This window comes from Chlamydotis macqueenii, chromosome 20, assembly GCF_036417535.1.
Source record: "Chlamydotis macqueenii isolate bChlMac1 chromosome 20, bChlMac1.mat, whole genome shotgun sequence".
Taxonomy (NCBI): domain Eukaryota; kingdom Metazoa; phylum Chordata; class Aves; order Otidiformes; family Otididae; genus Chlamydotis; species Chlamydotis macqueenii.
This window is the reverse complement of record NC_141575.1, coordinates 2,389,333-2,413,477: the sequence shown is the minus strand read 5'-3', so window position 1 is coordinate 2,413,477 and position 24,145 is coordinate 2,389,333. Positions and strand designations below refer to the sequence as shown.

At 41.1% G+C, this 24,145-nt stretch overlaps 1 protein-coding gene across 2 annotated transcripts in view; it reads right to left on the bottom strand.

The window, feature by feature from the left end:
* Window positions 1-2,069: 2,069 nt before the first annotated feature.
* The window catches only part of TTLL11 (tubulin tyrosine ligase like 11), a 50,790-nt gene continuing 28,714 nt past the window's right edge, over window positions 2,070-24,145 (bottom strand). For both annotated transcript variants that reach the window (XM_086763781.1, XM_086763782.1), the window contains 3 exons: window positions 11,695-11,952; window positions 9,161-9,267; window positions 2,070-4,847 (listed from right to left, as the gene is read on the bottom strand). In XM_086763781.1, coding sequence (XP_086619907.1) covers window positions 4,549-4,847; window positions 9,161-9,267; window positions 11,695-11,952 — 664 coding nt within the window. In that variant the 3' untranslated portion in view covers window positions 2,070-4,548. The remainder of the gene's footprint in view (window positions 4,848-9,160; window positions 9,268-11,694; window positions 11,953-24,145) is intronic.

The following is a 24,145-nucleotide window of genomic DNA, read 5'->3' as shown; positions in this document are numbered from 1 at the left end:
GGGCAACAGGTGAGCAGAGGGGAGGAAAAAAACCCCCCACCGCGTTCCGCTGCAGATCAGCGGCTCTCTGCTTGCTGTGACCCCGGGGGCCGCCGCCGCCCTCCCACCCAGCCGCTGCGGGAGCGGCCGACTCCCAGCTCCTGCTTCTCCACACCGTAATCTCTCCAGGACTCAGTACCAACGTGCTTCCTAACACTATTTACAAATCCCTGCTGAATTTGGGTGCATTTAGCAGTAACTGAACGGAAGCACAGGGGCTCCGGCGGGCACGGGGAGCCAGGCCCCGCTCCTCCCATAACCGAACTGGGCAGGGCTGGCCCTGGAGATTCCCGATGCTCCAGGAAGCCCATGGGGGCTCCACCTGCCAGCGCTGGATGTGACCAAGTAGTAATTCATCACGCGTTTCTGCCCTGAGAAACCAAAAGGCAGCCCACACACTGGAAACCATGATGTCTCGGGCAATGGGCCCGAGAGGAGAGGGAGGGCCAGCACCCACCCAACACAGCTGCAGAGAGCGATCCCCTCACAACACAGAGAAAAGCTCAAATTGCTGCACCGACTCAGCAAAGCTCGATGCGTGGTAACACCTCAGAGACGGCACAGGACAGATTCACCTTCAAAATGAACACACGTCTTCTAGAAGCGGTTGTACAGCGACACAGGAAGCTGAACTAATGGATTCAGCCAAAGCGACCACACCAGTTTATTAGGCAAGCTGAGAAGCAAAACTGTGGAATTAGGAGGAAACACAGCAAAGCATGATGGAAAAGAAAACAAATTAGAGGGAACGGGGTAATATTTAGAAGCAGATTGTCACTGTCCGTCAGACAGAGATCAGAATAAGGTCAGACACAGCGCTGGCTAGATACAAGGAGCTGTGACGGTGACCGAGTCGTTCGTAGCTCATGCCGTAGTAAGGCAGTGCGACGGAGGTGAGACACCGCCCAGGCAGGACGCAGCTGGCACCTGCTCCTCTGTGGCAGCTCTTCCTACCGTCTTTGTGTAGCCCTCGAGGGCTCCCACATCCACAGTGCAGGAGCAACGCCCTTATCAATCCCCCCGAAATCAGCCCCAGCTCCTTCTGGCTCACACGCCCAGAGTACGAGGGGACGCACCTACCTTGCTGTCGATGAACTACGCCAGGCTCAGGCTGGAGGAGCACTAGACCCCTCCTCATCTCGGGGGTTTCCAAACCGCTGTCTCCAGTCTCTGGGAAGGCTGCTGTGACCTCCCGAGGACAGGCTGAAGACAAGACTAACGCACCAGAGGGGCACGGCCAGCAAACAGGAACCACCTGCCACGGCACAGGGGCGGGAGCGCCAGCTGAGAAGACGAATCCTGAAGCAGGAGGACTTGGGTCTCTCACCTGAGCGCTAATTGTGTAATTAGCTAAGTGCCTCCCCTTCCAGCTGCGCTTTAGAAGTGACCCACTCGGTGTACGTTACATGTTCCCAAAATGTTTGGCTCTAAGGGGGTGAGAGTTGGGCATTTGGGCAGAGGGCAATCAAGTTCCAAGAGCCCAACCCAGATCAGGCTGAAGAGAAATTTCTGGTAACTTAGCCTACAACAGCCTTACACAGAAAATGAACCCAAAGGAGGAGCCAGCCAGTGAGTTTGGGCACATTTGGGCTAGACACAAGCCTACAGGGACGGGGGGCGTCTGGATCGAAATTCTGGACTCATTTGCCTCACATCTTCCTTAGATGTTGAAGCGTTTATTCTGGTTTACACCCAGTGAGGTACCGCGACTGACTTCAGGGGTACACACTGTTTGTGTATATGGCATGAATAGAGTAGTGAGTGCTGTGTTTTTATCTGACAAAAAAATACAGAAAAGTACCATCAGAAAACCTGCCATCTTTTATGTATTGCTCCTCTTGCTAGAAAGGCACCCCAGGATTAACAGATTATCAGTACATTAGCATTTGTAGTCTCAATAAAGTGTTTCTGATCATTTTTTTTTGCATGTGGAGACTGGTAACTTAAAGGCGACGTGAAATTGCTTTGGATGCTGAATAACACGCAGAGGAAATTGCACTGGATGGGAGGGGAGAGAAACGTGACCGCCATTAAGTCTCCAAAGTGCACTCCTGTTTTATTCCCCGTCCCCCCGAGAACAATACAGCATTCCATTTCCCAATTACAGAAATGCATGAACACTGGATCACCAGAGGCAGCTAACGGAATATTTAGACTGTTCTACAGGGGACCCTTCACATTTGAAGTGAGAGATAAACAGGGCACACTGCACCAGCCTGGGCACGCACAGGCGATAAAAACCTGAATTAGATCCAGAGAACGTAAAGATCTCCAAACTAGAGAGAGATCTTACCTGTGTTCGTTATATACAGTCGTTAATTTATTCCGCTGATATCAAGGAAACGTACACAACAGCAAAACCTGGACAGTTCAGGCCATAGACTGCACTACTTGAAAGCTGTGAGGAAAGGCATCCGCAGTCGTAGCATTCCAAACCTGACTCTTCGGTAACTCCGTCTTTACAGGACATCAATCACGAGATGAGCGAAACTCCAAGCTATTTTCTAGTAACGCTGCCATCCGCAAGACAAATGTCAGATGTCGCAAAAGGAGAAGTAACCATTTTTCAACTTGCGAATGTCTTCAAATATATTACAATGAAAGTGTGAAAAAACGACCCTTTCAGCTTCATTTGTTCTGACAGATGCCAGACCTTGGAGGGTGGCATTTTGTCTTCGTACTGCAATAATCTTTATGAAACTTAAACAAGGCTGAGGGCAGTGGCATCGGTCTGCAACTGCCCTCTTATGTACAATACATAACATTTCCAACAGTCTAGCCGTTGAACTAAAAAAGATCACCTACTACTGCTCTTACTGGTGCTACAGAGAAAGCCAAAGAGAAGCAGGGACGCCCACATCGATATTACACATGCTGGGTAGCAGTGGGCTCAGCCTGACTTCTGCGTTGTGCTGCCATGCTGCCGGCTGCCACTTAGGAAAAATGCATGCTGCTTAAAACTAACATCAGGAAAATGAACGCTGAACTTTTCCCGAAGGAAAAACTCACTCAATACGGTGCGTGCATGCGGTCCGTGACATGGGACGGGTGGGCTCCCTCTGCACACAGCGTGCTTCCTGCAAGGTCTCCTTTCGGATAGCCCAGCCACGGAACGTAGAGGTTACAAGCTCAGGTGATTTTCTCCAACCCAAAGCTGAATGCCCAGGCGCTGCTCATCTTACAGCTTTGAGATGTTGGACAGTGTGAGGAACACCAGAACATCACCAGATTCATTAACAGTAAAGAACAGAGCAAAGGAGGAAAATCAAATTCAGATGTAGACATACATTATTGTAACAAAATATGAGACCGAAAAGAATTTCACCAAACAGCCCTGAAGTTCCAAGCTATTCCTGCCCTGAAGTTCCAAGTTACTCCTGTCCCTTCCGCCAGTCTCACGTTGTGCTCAGGCCTCCCGCAAGAAGAGCGTGATTACGGAAGTCATGGTTCATTTATTGAAAAATAAAGGCTACTCTGTACAACTTCAGCGGTATAGCCCAGCATTCTTGACAAAATATCCTGTTAAATAATACAGATCTGATTCGTACAGAGTTACGCTGTTATTTAAGGGAAAAAATAAAGCATATGTGCAAAGACAAAAAAAAAAATCTGCTCTAGATGTTACTGCAGGTCCAAATAGGGTGACAAACAGCATAAGGCAAAAAATAAGCAAACCTAGAATGCAATTAGTTTAGCCTAAAGTCAGTGACAGGACTGGTTCCATGGGAAGTTAACTGAACCCTTAGGCTTTACACGATAAAGCTTTTTGCAAAAGCAGTGCTTAGTACCTGAAGACAAAACCACCACTTGATTTGCCAAATTTGACTTAATGAAGTAAATTTTTTCTGTAAGTGTGAGCTTACTGGTTCTGTGGAAGCAAAAGGATAAACATCTTTAGTTTTTCTTTAAAAAATTAACAGTACTTGTCATGGCAAAGACATGTACAAAGAAGTAGAAGCCAAAATATGATTTCAGTGTTTTAAGACTGACTTTAAAAAATAAGTAGATAGACAATGACCAAATCTGTATTGATTCCAAGACGTACAGTCCAAGCCACGGAAAGAAGAGGGCCAAAGCCTGACGGCTGACCACAAGCGTAATTCCAGGTTCCAGTTTTCCAAGGTCCACAACTGGTATTTGGGAGTGCAGCTCCTCACTTGGCTTCCATGCTACATCCAGCGCATATAAAGCCGTGCGATTCCTTTGATACGAGTGTGCCTCTCAATCCACGCAACCAATCCCACGATGCTGGTTATCATCCCACGGTCCTCGTCTCCACAGCCGGTTATCCACATACACGGGATGAAAGCACGGTTCCTCACGTGAGGTGCGCTGCAGGCCCAACAGGTCAATGACCAGCCATGGCCAGGATCGGTATTTGAGAGCGGGAGCTTGCTGTAGACCTTTTGAAGACTGTACATTAAAAAAGCACAAATAAATAATTGTGACTATCAGATGAGGAACTCAAGAGTGTCTCTCCTCCTGCAGTACACACACATGCTTGGTGACTTAGCACCGTTCATAGCGATGATTTCTATAATCTGCAAATTTACTCGCTGCGGCCGTGCGATTCAGGAGGGGTGTATGTGCAGCTGGTGTGAGGTGAAGTCCATCTGTCTGACAAGGAACCACTGCACTTCGGCGCTCCACGATCCCGCGGCCGCAAACCAGGCGCTTTTCATCCAGGGCAGCCAGGTGATACTCACAAAAGTCGATCAGCGATGCCACCTGCTCGTGAAGCGGGAGGGACTTGTATTTTTTCTGAGCCAGGAAGAAGAAAGCTTCCACAAAGGCTTGCAAACACATTCCTGCAAGGAAAAGGTGTTTATAGAACATTCATAGCACAGTGTTCTCTAGCAAACTGCATTCTTTAAACATAATATCTCGTGTTCCTTCAGCACCAAGGTCAACTGTGTATGTGCTGGGCGTGAACGCAAATAACTGTGTTAGTGTGTGTGACCAGCAGCCTGGCAGCCAGAGGCAAACTGGTACGGCAACAAGAGATTTTAAAATGTTGTGCAATTAAATTAACGTACTATCAGCCTTGATTTCTGCTGCCTCAAATATTAAGTTCAAACCAAATCAGACACACAGTAAGATATTGAGCTTCAAGGAAAACAAATCCACCTGGAGAGGAAAACAAGTTCATATTGGCAACTGAATTGGGTCATTCAAACACTCTATTTTTAGAGATGGACCTAAAACAAAAGTTCAAGTGTAGAACTACTGAAGCAGTATGTCATTTCAGTCTGCAGCACTATGCAGATAACCCCATCACCAAGCGTGGCCTTATTCGAAGCGCTGCTGTCCCTCTGTAAAGACAGAACCAGCCATGAATCCTCAGCCTTCCTTTTGAAGGTGAATAGGCCGGTTTTTTTCAGCCATTCCCAGTAACTCTACAATAGTCGTTTTGTTTCAACTGAATGAAAAACAAACAGCTGACGTGTGTATGAAGTGAAAGTGGTGCAGTGCCAGAAAAATCTCTGCTATAACAGAACTCTGCTCTGCCCCTCCACAAACACAAGTCCCCTGCAGAAGCCACACGCTGCAGCACAGACTCTTCAGGTGTTGCGTGATCACATCTCACTAATAACACACTACCACAGCCAGCAGAAAGAGGGGCTGCACGTTGACGCTAATTATTGTATTTAAAGCCTTGAAGTAATACCTACTTCAATTCCTAATTAAGAAGCCAGACCACAATCGGTTTTGCAGAATGCCAGCGACAAGGAAAAGTTGTAACTGCTTTGTGCGCTAACCGGCTCTCCCAATTTGAATACACACTTAAGAAGATTATTTTTGGATGAGATATTGAAAGGTTTGAGTTTTTTAAACTTAATTTGGCTTATTGATGCTGCAGGAAAGCCACCTTTTCAAAATACTACAATTACATTCTGAAGTATAATTTCTCTCAACTAAGGCTGCAAGTGGGGTCGCTTACGGTCTTCGCTGTAAGACGGCTCGCCAAAGAATTGTTGGGTTATCTGAAAGAAGCAGCTGCCAGCTCAGTGAATTATTTTATCAGTCACTGTGAGCTGCAGGCAGGGAAAGCCCCTTCGGTAGCACACACACTTTCTCCCCATAAGCAACACTCATGTGAAGCATTTAATGAAAAAAGTTAGAAGCTGCTGTTTTACAACAGCAGCAAGAGTTACTGTACCGGTTACAGCTGGAAATGGGCTGAACGCAAAGCCAACAGAAATGGTTGGGGTTTTGTGTTTTAACACCTAGTTCATTGAGACTCTCAACAAATCTCTGAATTTCTGAAAGCCTGAAGATCCACTTGCATTTCTGTTATTTTTGCTAGTGAATGTCTATCAGCTAAGCACGTAAATTACTTACACCCACACTGAAATGTTAAATACAAATACTAAAATGTTACATACTTGTGAAACTACGTGACCCTGACCTACCTAAAGTAGTACAGTTCACACATACTGACCCATACCATCTCCTCTGTACTACATCTTCATTCTCTCCCTGCTAATCTTAGGTCTGGACTTACTCATCAGCCACATGAACAGTCTGTTTTACTTATTCTCCTGCTGCCTTACCTTTTCTGACTTCATACACACAGACTCTGCAGGATATTACAGAATAACTATGTTCAAGCAAGACAAAATACTACTTACCTATTTCATACAAATACAACATTTCTGAAGCACGTTCAAATATTAAAAAAAAAAGGTTATATACAAATAATTCTGCTGCTGGCAGACCTGACCACACTTGCACAAATTATTACGTGTATCACTGAGATTCTTGATGCTTATGCAGGAGTGAACTACAGATGTATTGCAGGGGATGTGGGACAACAAATAGAAAAGTCAGTCTCAACTTAGAGACTTTGATTCTTCTGCCATTTTAGCAGTTAAAAAAAATATGCAGGAGTATATACATTGATATCCATGTTCAGCTCCTTATATAAGAATATATTTTGAAACAATTTCTGGGAAGATGCCAGCTTGCAGCTCTGTGACCAGCGCGGTAGTTCATACCAGCGCCATCGAGGTGGGTTTCTTTATCCCACACTGATTTAAATGGAACCGTGACAATCCTCCTGATGGCCATAAGGAACAGTGCAGTAAAACCTTTCAGAATACTCCAAGTGCTGTTTCCCTGCTATAAATGGCTAAAAAAATGTCAGGAACAGGTTTTTTTTGTAGTTGTTGAGATGGGAATATTAGCACAACTGAAATTATTCAGCATTTCACAAAAGCTCCAGAAGAGTCGCCAAATTTAGAAATGTAATAGCAATTTTAGAAATTAAGTGATATATTAAATGGTGTATTTAGGCCATTAATATAACAAGAAAATAATCCCTGAACTCTGCTGTTTGATAGATTACTGTCTCAGTCTAAAAATGTGACCAAAGCAGATGGGGAGGTAATTCACTACTGAAGGCTGGCTGTTTGTTTCTCTAGCAAATTATACAAGGTTTTCTTCATTTTCTTAATTTACAATAGGTTTTCTTCATAAATGTCAATAACAAACTCACCAACTCATTGCGAACACCTCACAAAATGATATCTAAAATCTATGGATCAGGTGCTCCTGAAGCTTTTAAAAATGTATTATGCAAGTTGTTTCTTTGGCTAAAGAAATCATCTCTTCATTCTTTATTATTTCACTGAGAAATTAAAACCATCCTTTTCACTAATAAGGCTGAACATATCATAGGAATGTAGGTAGTCTGGAACTTGCCAAAGCATTTCATCCTCTGACTGGAGAACTTGAAATTGATTTTCATGTTCATGTATAAATCCAGAAAAAATAACCAAACAATGTCATCAAATTTCAAACAAAATCAAACACATGGATGGAATGCTCCCTCTGGCCTGCTTATTAAATTGTGAGAGATTTCTTGTAATAGCTTAATATTCTAAATGCAACTGTGTCATAGGAAAGTATTTATATTCATTTTTGCGACCACTTAACTGCAATATCAAGAAGGTATGCGATGGTAACACAGTAAATCACCAAGGAAGGTAGAATCTGATCATTAACAAACATTCTCCAACCCTAACCATTCTACGATTCTATGATTTTCCTTTTGGCTTTAAACCTGTAGAAAATCCTTATTACTGTTTACCTCTGTTCTTGGCTCTACTTTAACGTAAATGCATATTCCTAAGAGAGAAGCAAGCAGTTCAGATGCATGATTTGCAATGTTTCCCCCAGAGGCTGTTCGGTGGACAGGACCCAGAGTGGCACGCTGTGGTACAGACCTGGCACCTCCTGCAGAAGGTGCCTCTGAGCAGCCGAAGGAAAGAAGTCACCGCACAAGTGAATCCTTGTTGGGGTAGAAGATTTTCTTATCCAAGGCCTTCAGCCATTCTGGGCACACTCTTACACTAAGCATTGCAACCCAAGTTGGATGTAAAAATGTTAAAAGTGATGTAACTGGCTCATGCTCCTGTATGAACAGAGGAACACAATTTCCAGAAAGGGGTGCTTGTAGCAAAAAGCACTGCTACTCACTCTCAGTAAGAGCCTGATTAACAGCTGGGCACAGTGTGAGTTCGAGCAGAAGCCTGTTGTCCTTCCCTTACCTATTACAAAGACAATGATGATGAAAAAAGGGAGTATACTGCTGGGCAGGGGGCGGAGAACTGTCTGGGAAAGGAAAAGTAATACAGGTAGTTTTATTTATCACCAAAGTAACCGTTTTGGGGAACAGAATTAAATCAAAAAGAAAAGCTATGCATATTGATTTCTACCTCCTGCACAGCTTTTTGTTTGCCTGGTTTTCGCCAGGGCACGTTAGCTACGCTAATACGGACGTACCTTCTTACACTGTAAATAACTTGGAGGCTTCAAGGAGAATGTTTTTAAATGCCTCTCTGCAAACAGCAAGAATTACAAGTGCAAAATTGCAACCATAAAAAGGGGCTTGCAGAAGATTTGTTCCAATAAATAAATGGAAAACTAAGCAATCTATTCTACAGATAAAGGGAAACTGCCGTGGAACTAAACAGAAAAATCTGTTGTACGTTTACAGGCCGCAGATGTTCATACCTTGTTCCCATTGCTTTTACTGAATGGCTGAGGTGTGCTTGAGCTACCAGAACTACAAAAAAAACCCCAATTTCCATAGTCTTTAAATACAAACCAGCGTTACCTGATTCTTTGTGGTCAATTCCCATGCTGTTCCACCTTCTTGTGATATCAATGTATAAGATATCTACAGAAGCCATTGAAAAATTGCTGTTACTCAGTTTGCAGTTTCTGTTAAAGACAGACAAAATAAAGAAAAAATTCTGATTATGCCCAAACTTCCAAGTTAGGAAAAATTCTGCAAGGCCAACTGAAAGAACATTGTGAGAAAAGTTTACCCATGTCACATTTACACACCCACTGTAACACACTTGGCCTGGTAAAACACATACAGCAGGTACCTAACGAACCAGTGTTCATTAAGCGTACATATCTGAAATGGTAAAGGCCCTGAATTGTTCATGCGCTGAACATCTGTATGTAAATATTCCTGCTGCCTGTTAGATCATGCAGGCACCAGCTCTGCCAGAGGCGGCTCTGGGCAGGAGGAGCGGCCCACGTAGAGCATGACTCCAAATCTGATCTGCACGTGCAATCTCATGTCAATCAGCCGTCACAAAAAGGCAGCAGGTCAGATTGCAGATTAAGTGGTTTATTTGGGTTTTGCAATAAAGAAAAAAAAAAAAAAAAAAAAAAAAGAAGAAACTGAGTATTTCCATTACAAAGATGAGCTGACTGTGACAGCTTTCTCCCAGGCTATAGCTAGTACTCCTTCTGAGGCCGTAACAGAACGGAATCAATTGGTACGCTGCAAACCCAACACAAACCTGCACAACTACCTACACGAGACAGTTTGCACAGAGAAATACTCCTTTATGTGACTGACTGGTCCTGTTCGAGAAGCGCTGGAGAAAAGCTTTCAGGCACAGAATTACTTCTCCGTGTCTGAGCACTGAACAGGTTTCCCCTGCGCGTTACTGACACTGCATGGAGAACGGCAGCGTCTCTGGATTCATCTGGGGCATTTGGTGATGAGCACGTGTAGGAGATCTGACACTTGTGCGGTCTGAGCCTGCAGCGTAGTGTTGAGCAGTGTATCAGAATTAGCCTCTCTCCAAGATTTCCAGATGTCTGGCAGCCTGGCTGAAACTACCGCACATGCCGAAGAGCTGGCCAAAATTTCTAGCCAGAAAAGAAAAACCCAACAAAACCAAAACCACAAAGAAACCCCAACCCAGAACACCCAAATAATTTAAAAGAATCGTACTCTTAGTAGCCTAAGCAGAGCTCCCTCAAAACAGAGCTAAGGTCTGGCTTAGATAGTCCCCAAAGAATCTTAGGCAGCATCCAAGCAAGGACTAGAGCTACATCTGGCATTTGCCTTTTAGTGATTTCTTAGAATTAAGAAATTATTGAAGGGGAATAATTTTGATTAGCTAAAATTTGAGTGGATACACTCTGCAACCACTTGCCCACACGCACACAGTCACACTTGTGTACCATTTTATTCTTGAAAAGTGATACAGCACACGTTAGAAACATGCCATGATTACTGAAATTAGTAGTAATGACAGCATTTCAGAAAAGTTCCATAGAGTTGGTATAGATCCTCTGGGAAAAAAAAATTAGCAAAACCAAAATATTTGCCAAAATGAAGAAGTTTAATTTAACATGTGTTAGGAAACTGCAAACACTATTTCATTGAGATATGGCAATTTATTTTAAAATTCCTAAAAGCAAATGTTGGCATTTATTCTGTGTTCCTCTGGCAACTGCCAAATTAAGGGTGGACTAAACAATAGAAAATACAGAACTGGAAACAATCCTGTACTAGTCTGTGGATAGAGCAGATGCCTTCAGTCATTTTCTGTATATTGTAGTTTGTATAAATCAAATTGTTTATATTCATTCCTGAACGCTAAATGCATCTGCATAGAAACAGGCTCTGTATTTTAAGAGTACATCTGCTGCTGCTGCTTATTTCTTTTGTCATTGTCAATGAAAGACAGAAAATGAGATATTTGTACCATGACTAGAACAGCTATATCCATAAAAACAATGGAAAAAAACCTCACAAATAAGAAGTATGTGAAAAAATAAATTGAGTTCCTTGCCATTGCAAGTTGCAATTTCACAATGCAAATCCTTAGCGCAGAGTGCATCAGCAACTGGCATTTGGAAATCCTTTCCCGTGGCCCGGGGCACGCCTGTGCCCCCCGAGCCAGCAGAAGCGGATCTCAAGTGACCCAGTTTCGGTTGTCACTTTTTTGCAATGGCATTCCTATGATTTACTAGGAACAGACATGTCGACTCAGGCTGCAACTAGCACCTCCCAAAGCATCGCTGACCTGTGTACAACAAAGACCCAGGCTCCTACCAGACACAGTTCCATAGGTCAGGTATTTGGGGAACTTGGAATGATAAAAATCTATTCTATAAAAAAAATATGCAATGGTTCAGTGGAACTTCTGTGGAAAAGCTTCTTTAGAAGGCATTGCTAAACCCACAAGCTAGGAGGGTACCACTGCTAGGGGCTGCTTTTCTTCAATAAAACCTCAGATAAGCGCAGGGACAGCAGTGCTAGCCCATGGAATCAGGAGTTTCTAAGTTCTCAACTAGGCTTTAAGCAATTCCTAAAGAAAACCCGACTGTACTAACCTTATAAACGTTCGGAAACCTGTTGGCCCCAACTTTGTTGTGCCTTTTACACCAAGAAACCGGATGAACAACACAGCCACCTTGTCCACAAGTCGCAGGTAGTTAAACTGCTTGGAGTACTTGGGAAACACCTGCTTGAGACAAAGGGAGGGGAGGCCAGGCTCTGGACTTCTGCTGGTATCGTACTCCGGTCTGTCCGCCGATCCTGCGTCCAACAGCTCTTCGTGTGCTTCTGGAACATGCTCCAGAGCCTGACATCTGTAACACACAACAAAATTGTATCTTACGTTAACCGTATTCTTACAAGATTCAATATACTGCCTTTCTGGATTTTTTAAATTACAAAACATTGTTTTGTGAGATCTTTACAATAATAAAAACTTAAGAACAGATACTAAAAAGCAAAGCAGAAATCACATTATAGGAGTATTTAAAAGGATAACAAGCTGACAGTTCTCTGATGCCAAAAATAACACCTGACGACTGACAAGGAGATGCCGCATCCTCCCCTTCTTACTTTTCCTTGTCCTAACCAGCACCGCACCTTAGAGCGCTTAATAAAGCGGAGGTAACAACAGGTTGCCAACAAATCAGGCCCCACTGAGTTAACTTCTTCTAAAGCTAAAAGACTTTTTTTAGTCCACATAGTTAAACATTAAAAGTCAAACATTTCAACCTCTCCCCCACAAGACAGAAATTGTTTTTCCTCGATGTAGATTCATTGTTATGCCGTAGAATATCCGTATCACTTTCAAAAGGCCTTTACAACCTCACAAAAGGGAACAGGCCGACTGCTTCCACGTAGACAGGGAAACATCAGATAGTAACTGCACGTTGCTGTTATCAGCATTGAACAAATACAGGTATTTAGAAAAAAAAGACAAGTTTCAGGGAATTTCCTTGAGTATTTCATGGAAATGCTTAGAGATTGTAATAATCTAAGGACATTTAAACTTATTTTCCAATAATGATTAGAAGCTTTTACCTTCCCTGATAAGTAAGGCATAAAAAGTACATTAGGATATATTTACAAAGAAGAAATGCTAACAATACATTCAGAAGCATTACTGCTCACATAAATGCATGCTGGCATACTCAGAAGACAATTTCTGGGCAATCCCATTATTTTTTTCTTCAAATCCTCCGTGCATACTGTCAAGACACATTATTTCATCTTCATTGTTGTTGCCAAATTCCCTGAATAAAGCTGATCAAGATAATGATGTTCCGAAATAAACGTTACACGTTTATTCAGTGTGACATATTTTACTTTTTTTTTCTGCATTTGACGTATCTAGATAAAATTAAAGATCACTATCCCCATAAGTTCAGAATGTCTGATAGCTAACGGTAATTATTGGGCACCCACTAGGCATATGCAGGTTTTCATTTTCTTTCCAGTCATTTTTCTAAGTACCTATCATCAAGAGTAAGTATAATTCACACTGGGTACTAAAAAATTAGTGCTTTTACTACATTGATCTTTTGTGTTCCTGAGTAGATTTAGCACCCTTCATAAAGTTCTGATCCAGCAGAGGATAACAATCAACATCGTTATTACTCACCTGTGGCAGCGTAAAAGTCAAATCGACAGTAAATCTGTACCTCCAACTTGAACCCCAAAAGGCAGCAGATTTCCTTAGCCCTCCTACAACTGTCCCATTGTCACTCATGCATAACAGATATCCCTACGGGATTTGTAGCCTCTCTTTTCTACTAAATTCCCCTGAAAGACCTTAGTCCATTGCCATCCTGTGTCCCCTTTCAGTACAGAATATGTCCAAGTTATACTTTTAACTTCTAGTGAGAGGTACATTGAAAATAAATGCATGGCAACTGCAAGACAAAGGGCAAAAAAATAATAACAATTAAAAGCTTTCAATAAGTATGAATTAAATCATGATCTCTAATTTCTAAAAGACATTTTTGGGGGCCAAGTTCTCAACCCTGCCTGAATCTGGGCTCTGAGCTCATCCCCACCTTCAAGTGACAGCGGCTCCCCATCCACTGCACCGCCTGCCCAAAGCGTGACCGCAGAGGTGACTGCTCAGCGCAGAACTCGGGTGGGAAACTTCTCTCCCTGCACCGAACACCAGCTCCAAGTTTGTTTACATGAACTTTGAACGTCAGCAAAGGCTGCAACAGCTCTTTGTAAACGGCATCCGTGTTCAGCCTCTTCTGGTGTTTCAGTACTCGTAACTGCCAAGGCATTGCTGCTTGGACGGGGCTGTCGCTGCGTTTCACAACGCATCTGTTCTGCTGAGACTGCTGGAACAAACATTTAAAATACATTCATAGATATTGAATATCTGTTAAATGTGGTCATTTTTTTGAGATAAAAGTCTCTAAAGTCTTTTAAAGATAAATAAAAATCTTAGGTAGTGCTCTGGTACTGTTCCTCCTTTCTGCAAATAGGAAAGTAGAAAAATAATGTTATTTTTGTCTTAAGTAAAGCTTAAAGTAATAAAATATTAGTTTTGTTCTTTCTCATGTAAGATTGGATGGTGGTTTCACCACCATAGAATACCCTCCGGCTGCCAAAAGAGCGAGAGTACCTACAGCCAAGAAACAATAAGCATGCAGGCTTCTATTTTTAATCTTAAAAGGTCTGTTCATGAATTTAAAAGTTCAAATCTTCAGCCAGTTGAACTGGACCTTGACCAAATGTGAAACCTCCTACTCAGCAGAAGAGAAGGTTGTGTTGTTTGTAACGTAACTCTTGTTTTAATGACGCCTGGAAGCCCTAAACCCTTTCTCATCCTAAATTCAAGAGTGTTTTGGATTGTACATTGTTCATTAATCATTAATGGTTTTGCTTAAAAAAAAAAATAAAGCTTTACTTTAAAAGATGCAAGCAGAGCTGAGGAAGTTTCACGAGGTTTCATTTTTTACAGAAAATGCTGAAGAGACTGTTAAAGGGATCAGCTTCAGAGGAATTAATTACAGCCCCAGCGCTCTTTGGTGCCTGCGCTACCCCAGCGCAGGAGGGAGCCGGAGCGTGGTCCATCCCCTCTCCGTTACGAGACAGAGGTCTGACCCGTGCAGCAGTGTCCCCCAGCGTGGACTTCATCTGCAAATCTGTACTTGCTCCACAAATCCGTCCCTCCTTCCTGTTGAAGTAACAGTCCCTGGAACTTCTAAAGAAGTACAGTAGTTGAAAATAAGGTTTTTTCAGCCTTCCATTTTTCAAGCCCCATCCTCAAAATAAATGTGAAATGGTCATGGAGAGAACACCCAAACCATAACGGTGAACAAATACTCTGGATACATTACCGCTGGGGGCCACAGAAGCCACTGTCTCTGTGCTTGAGGGGGAATGGACACAGTCAAATTATTACACAGGACTATGTTTGGTTTGTATTAGGGGCATAGAACATTTTGTTCACAGAAAAAAAAAAAAAAACAAAACAAAACAAAAAAACACAACTGTATTATGGTCAAAGTAAAAAAATATCATTGAATATAATGAAGCAGAGGCTCTAAATTACCACCCAGAATTTCCTTCTTCCCCTCCTTCCTATGGAAAAAAGCCTGCAGCCGCCTTTAAGGTCATGGATAAAAACTCAAAACCAGCTTCCCATGAAAATTTTCACTGAAATTGTGCTTAAAACTATATTCCATATTAGAAAAGTATTTCTTAAATCAAACCAGCTTTTTTGTATGCTACTGCATGTCTTGTTACTTTCACATGAAATATCTTATAGACTTTCCTAATGTATAAATCAGAACAAGAAAACTTAATTCTAATATTTATTGCCAAACCTTGTACTTCCATTAAGTAAAAAAAGAGAATATACTTGTTAATTTCCTTTTACGGGTTATTGCTTTCATGAAGTTTAATGATTTGTTTTGCTTCTTTTGCTTCCCCTTGCTCAAGATTTTCTTAGGTTTCCTTTTCCAATGCACTAGACCTTAATTAATCTGATAATCTAAAGTTAGCCTTTGTGCAAATCCGCACAAGACCTTGTCTGTATCTGTAAAACTGAACTGATGCAGAGACTTCTCTACTCTGCACGCTCACCTCAACTGCAAGCATTTTCACTGACTGTATCCAGCGTAAAATTCTCCACTGCTACCAGCCACTACTACAATAAAAGTTTATTTTCTGTAGATCTATTCAACACTTGTATGCACCCACTCTCACTGTGGTCTCAACACAACTAATTAAGAAAAACTGCCTAGCTAGGTGTATTACAGCCAAGACTCGGTGTTCGTAACAACAGAATTTTACTGTGATCTGCACATTTTTGCAAGAATGCAGTGCACAACACATTTTTTGTCCTAGCGCTAGATAAATTACATCCGCTTGCAATGCACCACTACATTTTCTTCTGTGCTTCGCTGCCATCTGCCACCGCCACGCCATAAGGGTGAGCTGGATGACATAACTCCCCAAGGGTCATGCAATCAAAGACCAGTATAAGCACTGGCAGTACAGCTAGAAAAAGCAAAAATACAGCTCAGTGTCCAGCAACAAGGAAAATGTAAGGGGGGGTTTCACCTCCATTCCTACTAACTCATCAGTCAATGGGAAAATACTTAAGTACACATTTTTGTAATGCTGTCAGGTTCAAAGTGCTGCTGAAAACTCCTATCCATATTTACCATCCAGGTCTTTCTTACTGCAGAAAGTGACTTCCAAGAAACATCTTATACGCGGTGTCATTCAGGGAGTCTGGGAGCAATGCACAGAGTCCTCATGCTTGGCCCTGTTCTCCTCGGAAACCTTGCACAACGCCTGTGAGTTGTGGGGATCAGAAATGCCAAGATGCTGAAACAAATCTCCAGCAAGAGAAACTCGCACGGGTTTCCTCCAGTAGCGCCTTTCTCATGGGATTTCCAATGGAAAAAGGGGGGAGAAGCAAGCCCAGCCCTGCACTTTAAAGCTGCTCCTTAGCATTAATTGTTTTGACTGACACAGCTGAGTCAGGCTGAATGAATGAAAGGTCAAATATAAGGTAATGCTTCTGTTGCCATACAGAATAAAAGCAAAGCTTAATTTACATACTTAACGTCTGACCTCAATACATTCATTTCTGTAATTCTGCAGCTCATGATAGATGTCTCTAGAAATGATCAACTGTGGAGAAATTAACTTCATCTTTAAAACAGAATTTCAAATTTAATAAAGCTTCTGGAAACAACATCTAAGACGACTTATCTTTTATAAATGATTACTAATTTATTAATGTTTCCTCCATCTATGTTTTATCCCTTCCATTCTGACTGGTCTTAATCTTTATGCAAATACAAGTTGCTAAGGGACAAACAAATTTGCAACTACTAATTAAAGGCTTCAAAATTCACAACATTTTCTATACCTGTATATAAATTTTAGCTGTCAAGTTCAGAGTAAAATTGGGTAAGAGCTGCAATATTAATATTTCTAAGAATGCTCACGTGATATATTTCACATTTAGGGCATTGCTAGAAGGAAAAATTAAGCAGTTTTTGTATCAGCTGACAACTACTTACCTAATAAAAGAAAATACTACATTCTGGATTCTGAAGCTATAATTATTCCCTCAGCTGAGCCTCTATTCTCCAAGCAAGGACTATGTTAACATAGTTAAAAGCAGAGAGTATTTTGCATGACAAATCTATCCACCCATTTATCACCACAGCGTACGGACCTCCCAAGAAACAGATCCGTGTTTGTTCCTGGAGTTTACATGTTTGTGTGCTCATGCACAGAAGTAAATCATTCAGGAAACCGTACGTCAAAACCAGAACAGTGTCTTTGCATTATCAACCATTCATTAATTTTCTTTTATGAACTAATCCCATTACTTTCCATGAAAACAGAGACTTCTAGCACTCAGTACGTGACAGCGAGAAGTTTCATAGTTTGCTGCACGTTGTGTGAATAATCAGCATCTTCTGTTTTGTACTGGCCACTTGTGTTTCATTTGAAGAAACTGAATATTCATCTCCTCTTTCCCCTCTGGCAAAGTAAAACACATCAATAGCACTAGCATTTCCTCCTTTCAAAATAATAATAAAGTTGCACAAAGAGAAAAGCATGAAAGGAATATTAAACCCTACAGAGTAAGACATTTTTAAAGTTACATTAGAAACATCATTGCTCTTCCATACAGTTTATTTGACACTTGGAGAATGCTTTGGGGCAGTCACAGCAACAGCAGTAGAGAGTCCGTATTTCGAAGAGCAGAATCAATCACATCAAAAATAAGGATTGATAATCAGCATGTTGTTGGCAGTCAACTAACTTCATATCTTCCAAAATACACTTGGAAAATACAGCCGCTATCCTGTCTCCTCAAAGCAGAAAGAGTGCTGAAAGCAGTTAGAATTTCCATTTCTCTAAGAAAAAAGAATCCATAGCTCAATTAGAAGAATAAAGCAGTTAAATCACATTACTTAGATTTTAACCTCATCGTGAGCATAACCGTGTCTAACTTTGCCTGCACCTTCACCAAGGCCTAACGTTGCATTTCTTCTGGAGGGGTGAAAGAAACGGAGCAGCCTAAATCTGTTTCTGGGAATTGGCAAACAGATTTTAAGTGAATTGAAGGATAAATTAAAAATGTATCCCATAGCCTTGCCATTTACTTAACAAAAAACAATTAATTTATCAGATTCTTGAAAAAGTTAAACTGAAGCCCCGGCAGTCTGTCCTGCACAATGACAGCGGCTCTCACCCGCAGCATCCGCTGGTGCAGCTTTCCATCGTCTGTCCCACGTGGGTTGTTTGTTTACCACGCACCGCACTCTGTGAGCTCCAGACATCAGTTCCCTTTGAGAAGCACGCTTCACCGGCCTCTTCAGATTGGGTGGATTTATTATAAAAATAAACACTTCCCATTAAAGATTAAATCGCTTTTGAAAGAAAATAGAAGACTCTGAAAGTTTGCTGCCTTAACATATTGTTAATGAGTGTTTTCAGGATGCAGAAACTTTGTGCAGATCCTGACTTGCTCCACAGCAAGGACACAAAGCAACGGGTGAGAACATTCCTGTCATTTTCGTATCGTATGCAGATAAGACAAGAGCCTCTACTTCAACCTCGAAACCTAAGACGAGCTAATGTGCTGTCCTACACATTTTTTTTTAGGAAGAAATGCAGTTTGTGTCAGGAGACATGTCCGATAGCCACACAAGCAATGAGACACTTACTGCCATTATCAACAAGTATTACCCAAGGATTAACACTTCCCTTTCCAAGGAGTTGTACAGAGCCTCTCCTGTCTGAACTGTGCGTCGACCAGAGGAATTTCTGAAACAAGAGATGGTGCAAAGGCACACTGTGCTCAACTCCCCACTTGAAGCCTACAAAAATAGTCACTCCTGTTCACTCCTAGATGATACCATTCAAGATGCCCTTGTCTACTTTTGTATGGAGAATGCTACAGGAATAATAGCTTTCAGTAGTCCATAATATAAATAAACTTCCAGATTCCATTAAAAAAAAAAAAACAAAACAAACAAAAATCACAGTATGGGCAACAGCTAACACCACTGCAGCAATCTGTAAAACACCAGAGCATAGGAAATGAGAGATTTACATCCTTCCATTGATAACATAGCCACGAAAAGAGTTCAGAAGATGACCCAACCAAGTTGATTCATTCAGTTATTTGAAGAATTATCCATAGTTTGGAATGGATCTTATCTACCCTGATTAAGAAGTAAGGATTTGCTCCACTGTCCTTTAAAAAAATCATTTCTCCTAGACAATGTAGGTGCTGGTGATCTTAGTACCTTCCAGATCAGAAAGGGCTTAATTTCAGGATGTTTTAAAAAGAAACATGTACGAAAACAAGTGTTTAGGTTTTCAACAAGCCTACTACACAAATCAGAGTCAGAAAGGCTATGTTATCTCCCTTGTATTTTGAACTAAAGCTCAATCCAATAAACCATTTCAAACCTGATATCTAACACTGTAAGCGTTCACCAGTGGTTTGGTGATTACATCTCGTTTCGTTAAGCTCCTGCCTTACTAGGTGATGACAGAAACAGTAGAGCAGCACACCAGAGAAAGGAGAGACATCCTTTAGAGATGCAGAGCAGACACTGCGCCCTTGGGATAAGCACCCAGCTGGATGTAGTAGTTGCACTTGACCTCTGCTTTTATTTCTCTAGTGCTCCCTAACACAGAGCTTAAATCATTAAAGGGAAGAAATGCATCTGAGGAGTCTCAGATGCCATGTGCTGAAAAACATCAGCTATTTCCTAATTATTAATTGAGATTCTTTATTTCCAGCTTCCTTTTTAAGAATAATGGTAATATCAGTCTGCATTAGCTAAAGATTTATTACTTTTAATGTAACAGAAGCAGTGAATGCTTATGCTATTACCTGTCATCTATTTGAGTGCTGCAGAAAATATGGCATTACGATAATGAAATAATGCGTAAGCAATGCAAAACCTGCACTGAAGGACTTTGTTCCACTGTAGCAAAAAATTATTATAGAACAAAGATCATTAAATATGGTCCCATTCCTTTATTTTCTATGGAAGTGGCTTTTATTAGTCCTAGTAGATTTATTTGTGTTCACTATTTGCTTTTAAGGTACTTATGTGCCTCATTATTTCTCAAGAGTTTCCTTTGTTTCTTTAGAAAAGTGTGCCTTAAAAATAGTAATATAGGATACTGCAAAGGCAAACCAGTCGTAAAGCCGGAAAATATATTAAAACCAACATTATTTTAGACCACCAAGTGTCTTCCAGTAGAAAAGAAAAAAAATCTAAACCCCGTGGTATTTCTTCCCATGTGGAAATTATTCTTAGAAAGCAGTCATGATTATGCCAGGGCAGAAAAGGAGCTTTACCCTGCCAGCTAATGGAGTAGAAAGCAGCAGCGCAATTGCATTTTATCAGCAGTAATCCTCCTATTAAAGTAGGTGAATTCTACATACACAAAATAACAGTACTGCCGGTTACACTGCTGTTAAGTCACGTGGCTTTATGCTTTTCATTCTGCGGCAACGGGATGCCAAGCAGTTCTACTGCTTTCTAATTTTTTCAGAAACTAGAGACCAATCATTACTTAAAAATAAGCCAATCATCTCTCCTGCTAAAAGATGACTAGCAGCAGAAGTTAAATTATAGAGAACATCACTGCCCCCAATGCATTAATTTCTGTCACTCTGTCAGTGTAAAAATTTACAGCAGATATAATCTCTTTGAAGGAGGATCAAGACACAGAAAATACGAGCCTAGTTTTAAATAGAATTTTAATTTTAATGAAAGCTTCAGGGAATGATGTTTATGCTGCTTATCTTTCATACCTGGTGATTAAGTTAATTTATACTTAATGGAAGAGGATATTTCTAATCCCCAGACAGGCTCCACATCTGTCTGTGACTATGTTTTTGGAAGCCTTAAGCTGCTAGTGATTGATGTAATAAAGCCAGGATTCTGCAGAACTGACACCTGAAGGATATCTGTAAGAGGGGAAAATGTTATTTTTCTGCTCAATGCCTCTGCTTAAGTCAAGCCAAAATCCCAAGCACTTAATTTTGCTGTCCCTTAAAAACCTGCTTTGCACTCCCTGGCCATTATTATCCGAGTATAAACAGGGGAATAGCAAACAGTTCTCAGATCTGGTTATGATCTAATATTCATAGTCATTATGTGCAGTATCTGAGATGCCTAACTTTCTGATGGCCTCAAGCTGATGAGAATAATAAAGCTCCTGCAAAAAAAAAAAAAAAAAAAAAAAAAAATCAGAGAATTAATCTCCATTTTTCCTTCACTTCTCATTCCATGTCTATTTAAGACCAAACGCTAGCATAGTGACTGCTTGTATCTACCCTATAATTACAACAGAAAAAGGCTTGGAAAGTAAATATCTTCCCAGGAGAAGGTATCATTTTCAACTTTGTCCCAGCAAATCACTGTACTCCTGTAGAAGGAAAGAAAACAAACAAACAGAAATGGTATTTCCAGCTGTCATGTATATCCATGTTATTTTAAAGCAATGCTCTTCCAGAGAGGAACGCAGCTACCAGAGATTATTACAAAGCAGTCCATCAATATTGTCACACATTGGAAAAATCTACAGAAGTTCAAAGCAACACGGAATGGAGGGAGGAAGAGCTACAAGGGAAATGGAAGTCAAGTAGCAGAAGAAAAACAAGCATAAAGAAAACTGCAAGTTAGAGGGCTTCATCTAAAACTGTTTCTGCAAAGGAGTAAGACAGTGCCCACAGTTACCCAAATAAGTCTCCCTGGAATAACCAGCATTTACACGTTAACCAGTAACGCCGGGAAGATGTTAAAAGAGTGCGGTAATACTTAAACTCCCATACCTTATCAAGTGTCTTGTAAGAATGTCTGACACGCATTGCTACGATTTCCTCAGGCCTAAAACTCCCTCGTTATATTAAAAATATCCTCAAAAAACTTATTATTTCTCTACCTTTATATTAAATGGTTAGTATAAACGATGGATTTTTCTCTCCAGCAAAGCAGTGGAACACTTAAAACAGTAGCAGTACAAGCTGCTTCTAGCCACTGAATTAATCTAAGGAACAACTTCCAGTTAGGTGTCCATGTGTAAAAGTCTAATTAAGAGGAAATTCTTACATTTCCCTGTTCTATTAGGTTTTATCTTGGGGAATCTCTATCTTATTCACGTGTCCCTATCTTCTACTTCTATGTTCACTTAGGTTGATTTTGCTTCTCCCTCCTCCTGGTTCTCCTCTAAGAACTGTAACACAATGTATATTTTACAGGATATACTTGTTCAGAAACTACCAAGTCTCTAATCCCTCTGGTTTTGGTATTTTCTTGGGAAGGAAAAAGACCCTACATCACATTTTGATATCCCACTTCAGAGGTTATTCGGGTAAAGAAAAACCTAGTGATTCTTTATTTTATTTTAAAGGATGAAAAAGAATTAAGATCAGCAACTTCAGTTGAAAGAAAATTAATGAATGCATGTGAAAATCAGAAAAATTAAATTTGCAACAAAACCCAGATCCTTTCTAGTTCCCTTCCCATATCTTAAAAGGTTTAGTCAAAACTCCTTAAAAGCAAGATGGCTTTTTCAACACAAATAAACTCTTAATACTGAAGAGAATATCATGACCTCATTATTCAAAGAGTATTGTGTCATTTTTAATATTTAGAAATATCTACACAAATTTAAAAAACATGCAGAAAAAAAAAATAGAATTGAGTGGACTTTTTTCAGTGCTCTCCCCAAACCATGCCTCCCAGTCAGCGAAACCAGCTGGCTGAGACATGCTTTGCAGCCAATGGGAAGTACTTTCAGTTACTTCGTCATAAAAAAAAAAAAAAAAAAAAAAGAACGGAACATATTTTGTTCAAACTAACAGCACTAAATTTGGGCTTTCGTGTTGCAGTACAGTGAATTAATGGTTTGCATTAAATGAGAATACATAAATGAATTGTGTTATTTCTTATAATCATGGCGCAATTAGATCGTTAAATTTGCTCTGTAATCCACAGCTGCATCAAGATTGACAACTATTTGCTAAGACTTCTCCCACTCTTAACCTTGACGTTAATCTAAATGCATTGCAGGTAAGTAATTCTTAGAGGGCATGTACATGTAAGAGCTTTCCACCGGTGTTCAGGGACATGATCCATGCCTGTGCATTCATTTATTCCATTTTACTCTCACCTTAATAAAACACTTATGTGGCCCAGGAGCCCTACTCCACAGGAATTATTTGTTTCTTTTATTAGTAAGGTGATGTACCTTAGTATGCCCTTGGCTGATCGATTTGTTATAACATCTTCTAGGCTGCATGAAGTCTTTTTAAAATCAATTTTTTCATGGGCTGTGCCATTCCTGAGAGAACATAAAGCACATACTGCAACTCAGCAGCTGCATGAAGAACTTACAAAGATACCACCGGAAACCAAGACAAAGTATTCAAGGCTTGCTCCACAGGTTCCATGCAATCAAATACTATCACAGCTGGTCAGGTACACATAACATACAGATTGTAGAGATGGCAAGGAGAGTGGTACGAAATAAGATGTCTTTGTACCTTATACAAAGATACACATAGGTGTGCTGTATATACAGACACAAATACACAAGTATATGCTATTGTCGTAGTTCAGCCCCGATCGGGACCAGACTACGCAGTCTCTCTCCCGCTTCCCCCACCCTCCGAGAGAACAGGGGGAGATGATATAAGAAAAACGGCTCAAGGTTTGAGATAAGGACGGGGAGAAATCCTTAAAGTTACCGTCACGGGCAAAACAGACTCGACCTGGGGAAAACTATTCATTTATTTTCTAAAACTAGCAGGAGAATGAGACAGGGAACAAGATAACCTCCCCCCACCCCTCCCTCTTCCCGGGCTTAACATTATCTCTACTACCTTCCCCTCCCGAGCGGCACGGGGGGGGGAAAGGGAATGGGGGTCGCGGTCAGTTCATCACGCGTTGTTTTACGCCGCTGTATCATTGTCAGGGGAAGAACTCCTCGCATTCCTCCTCTGCTCCA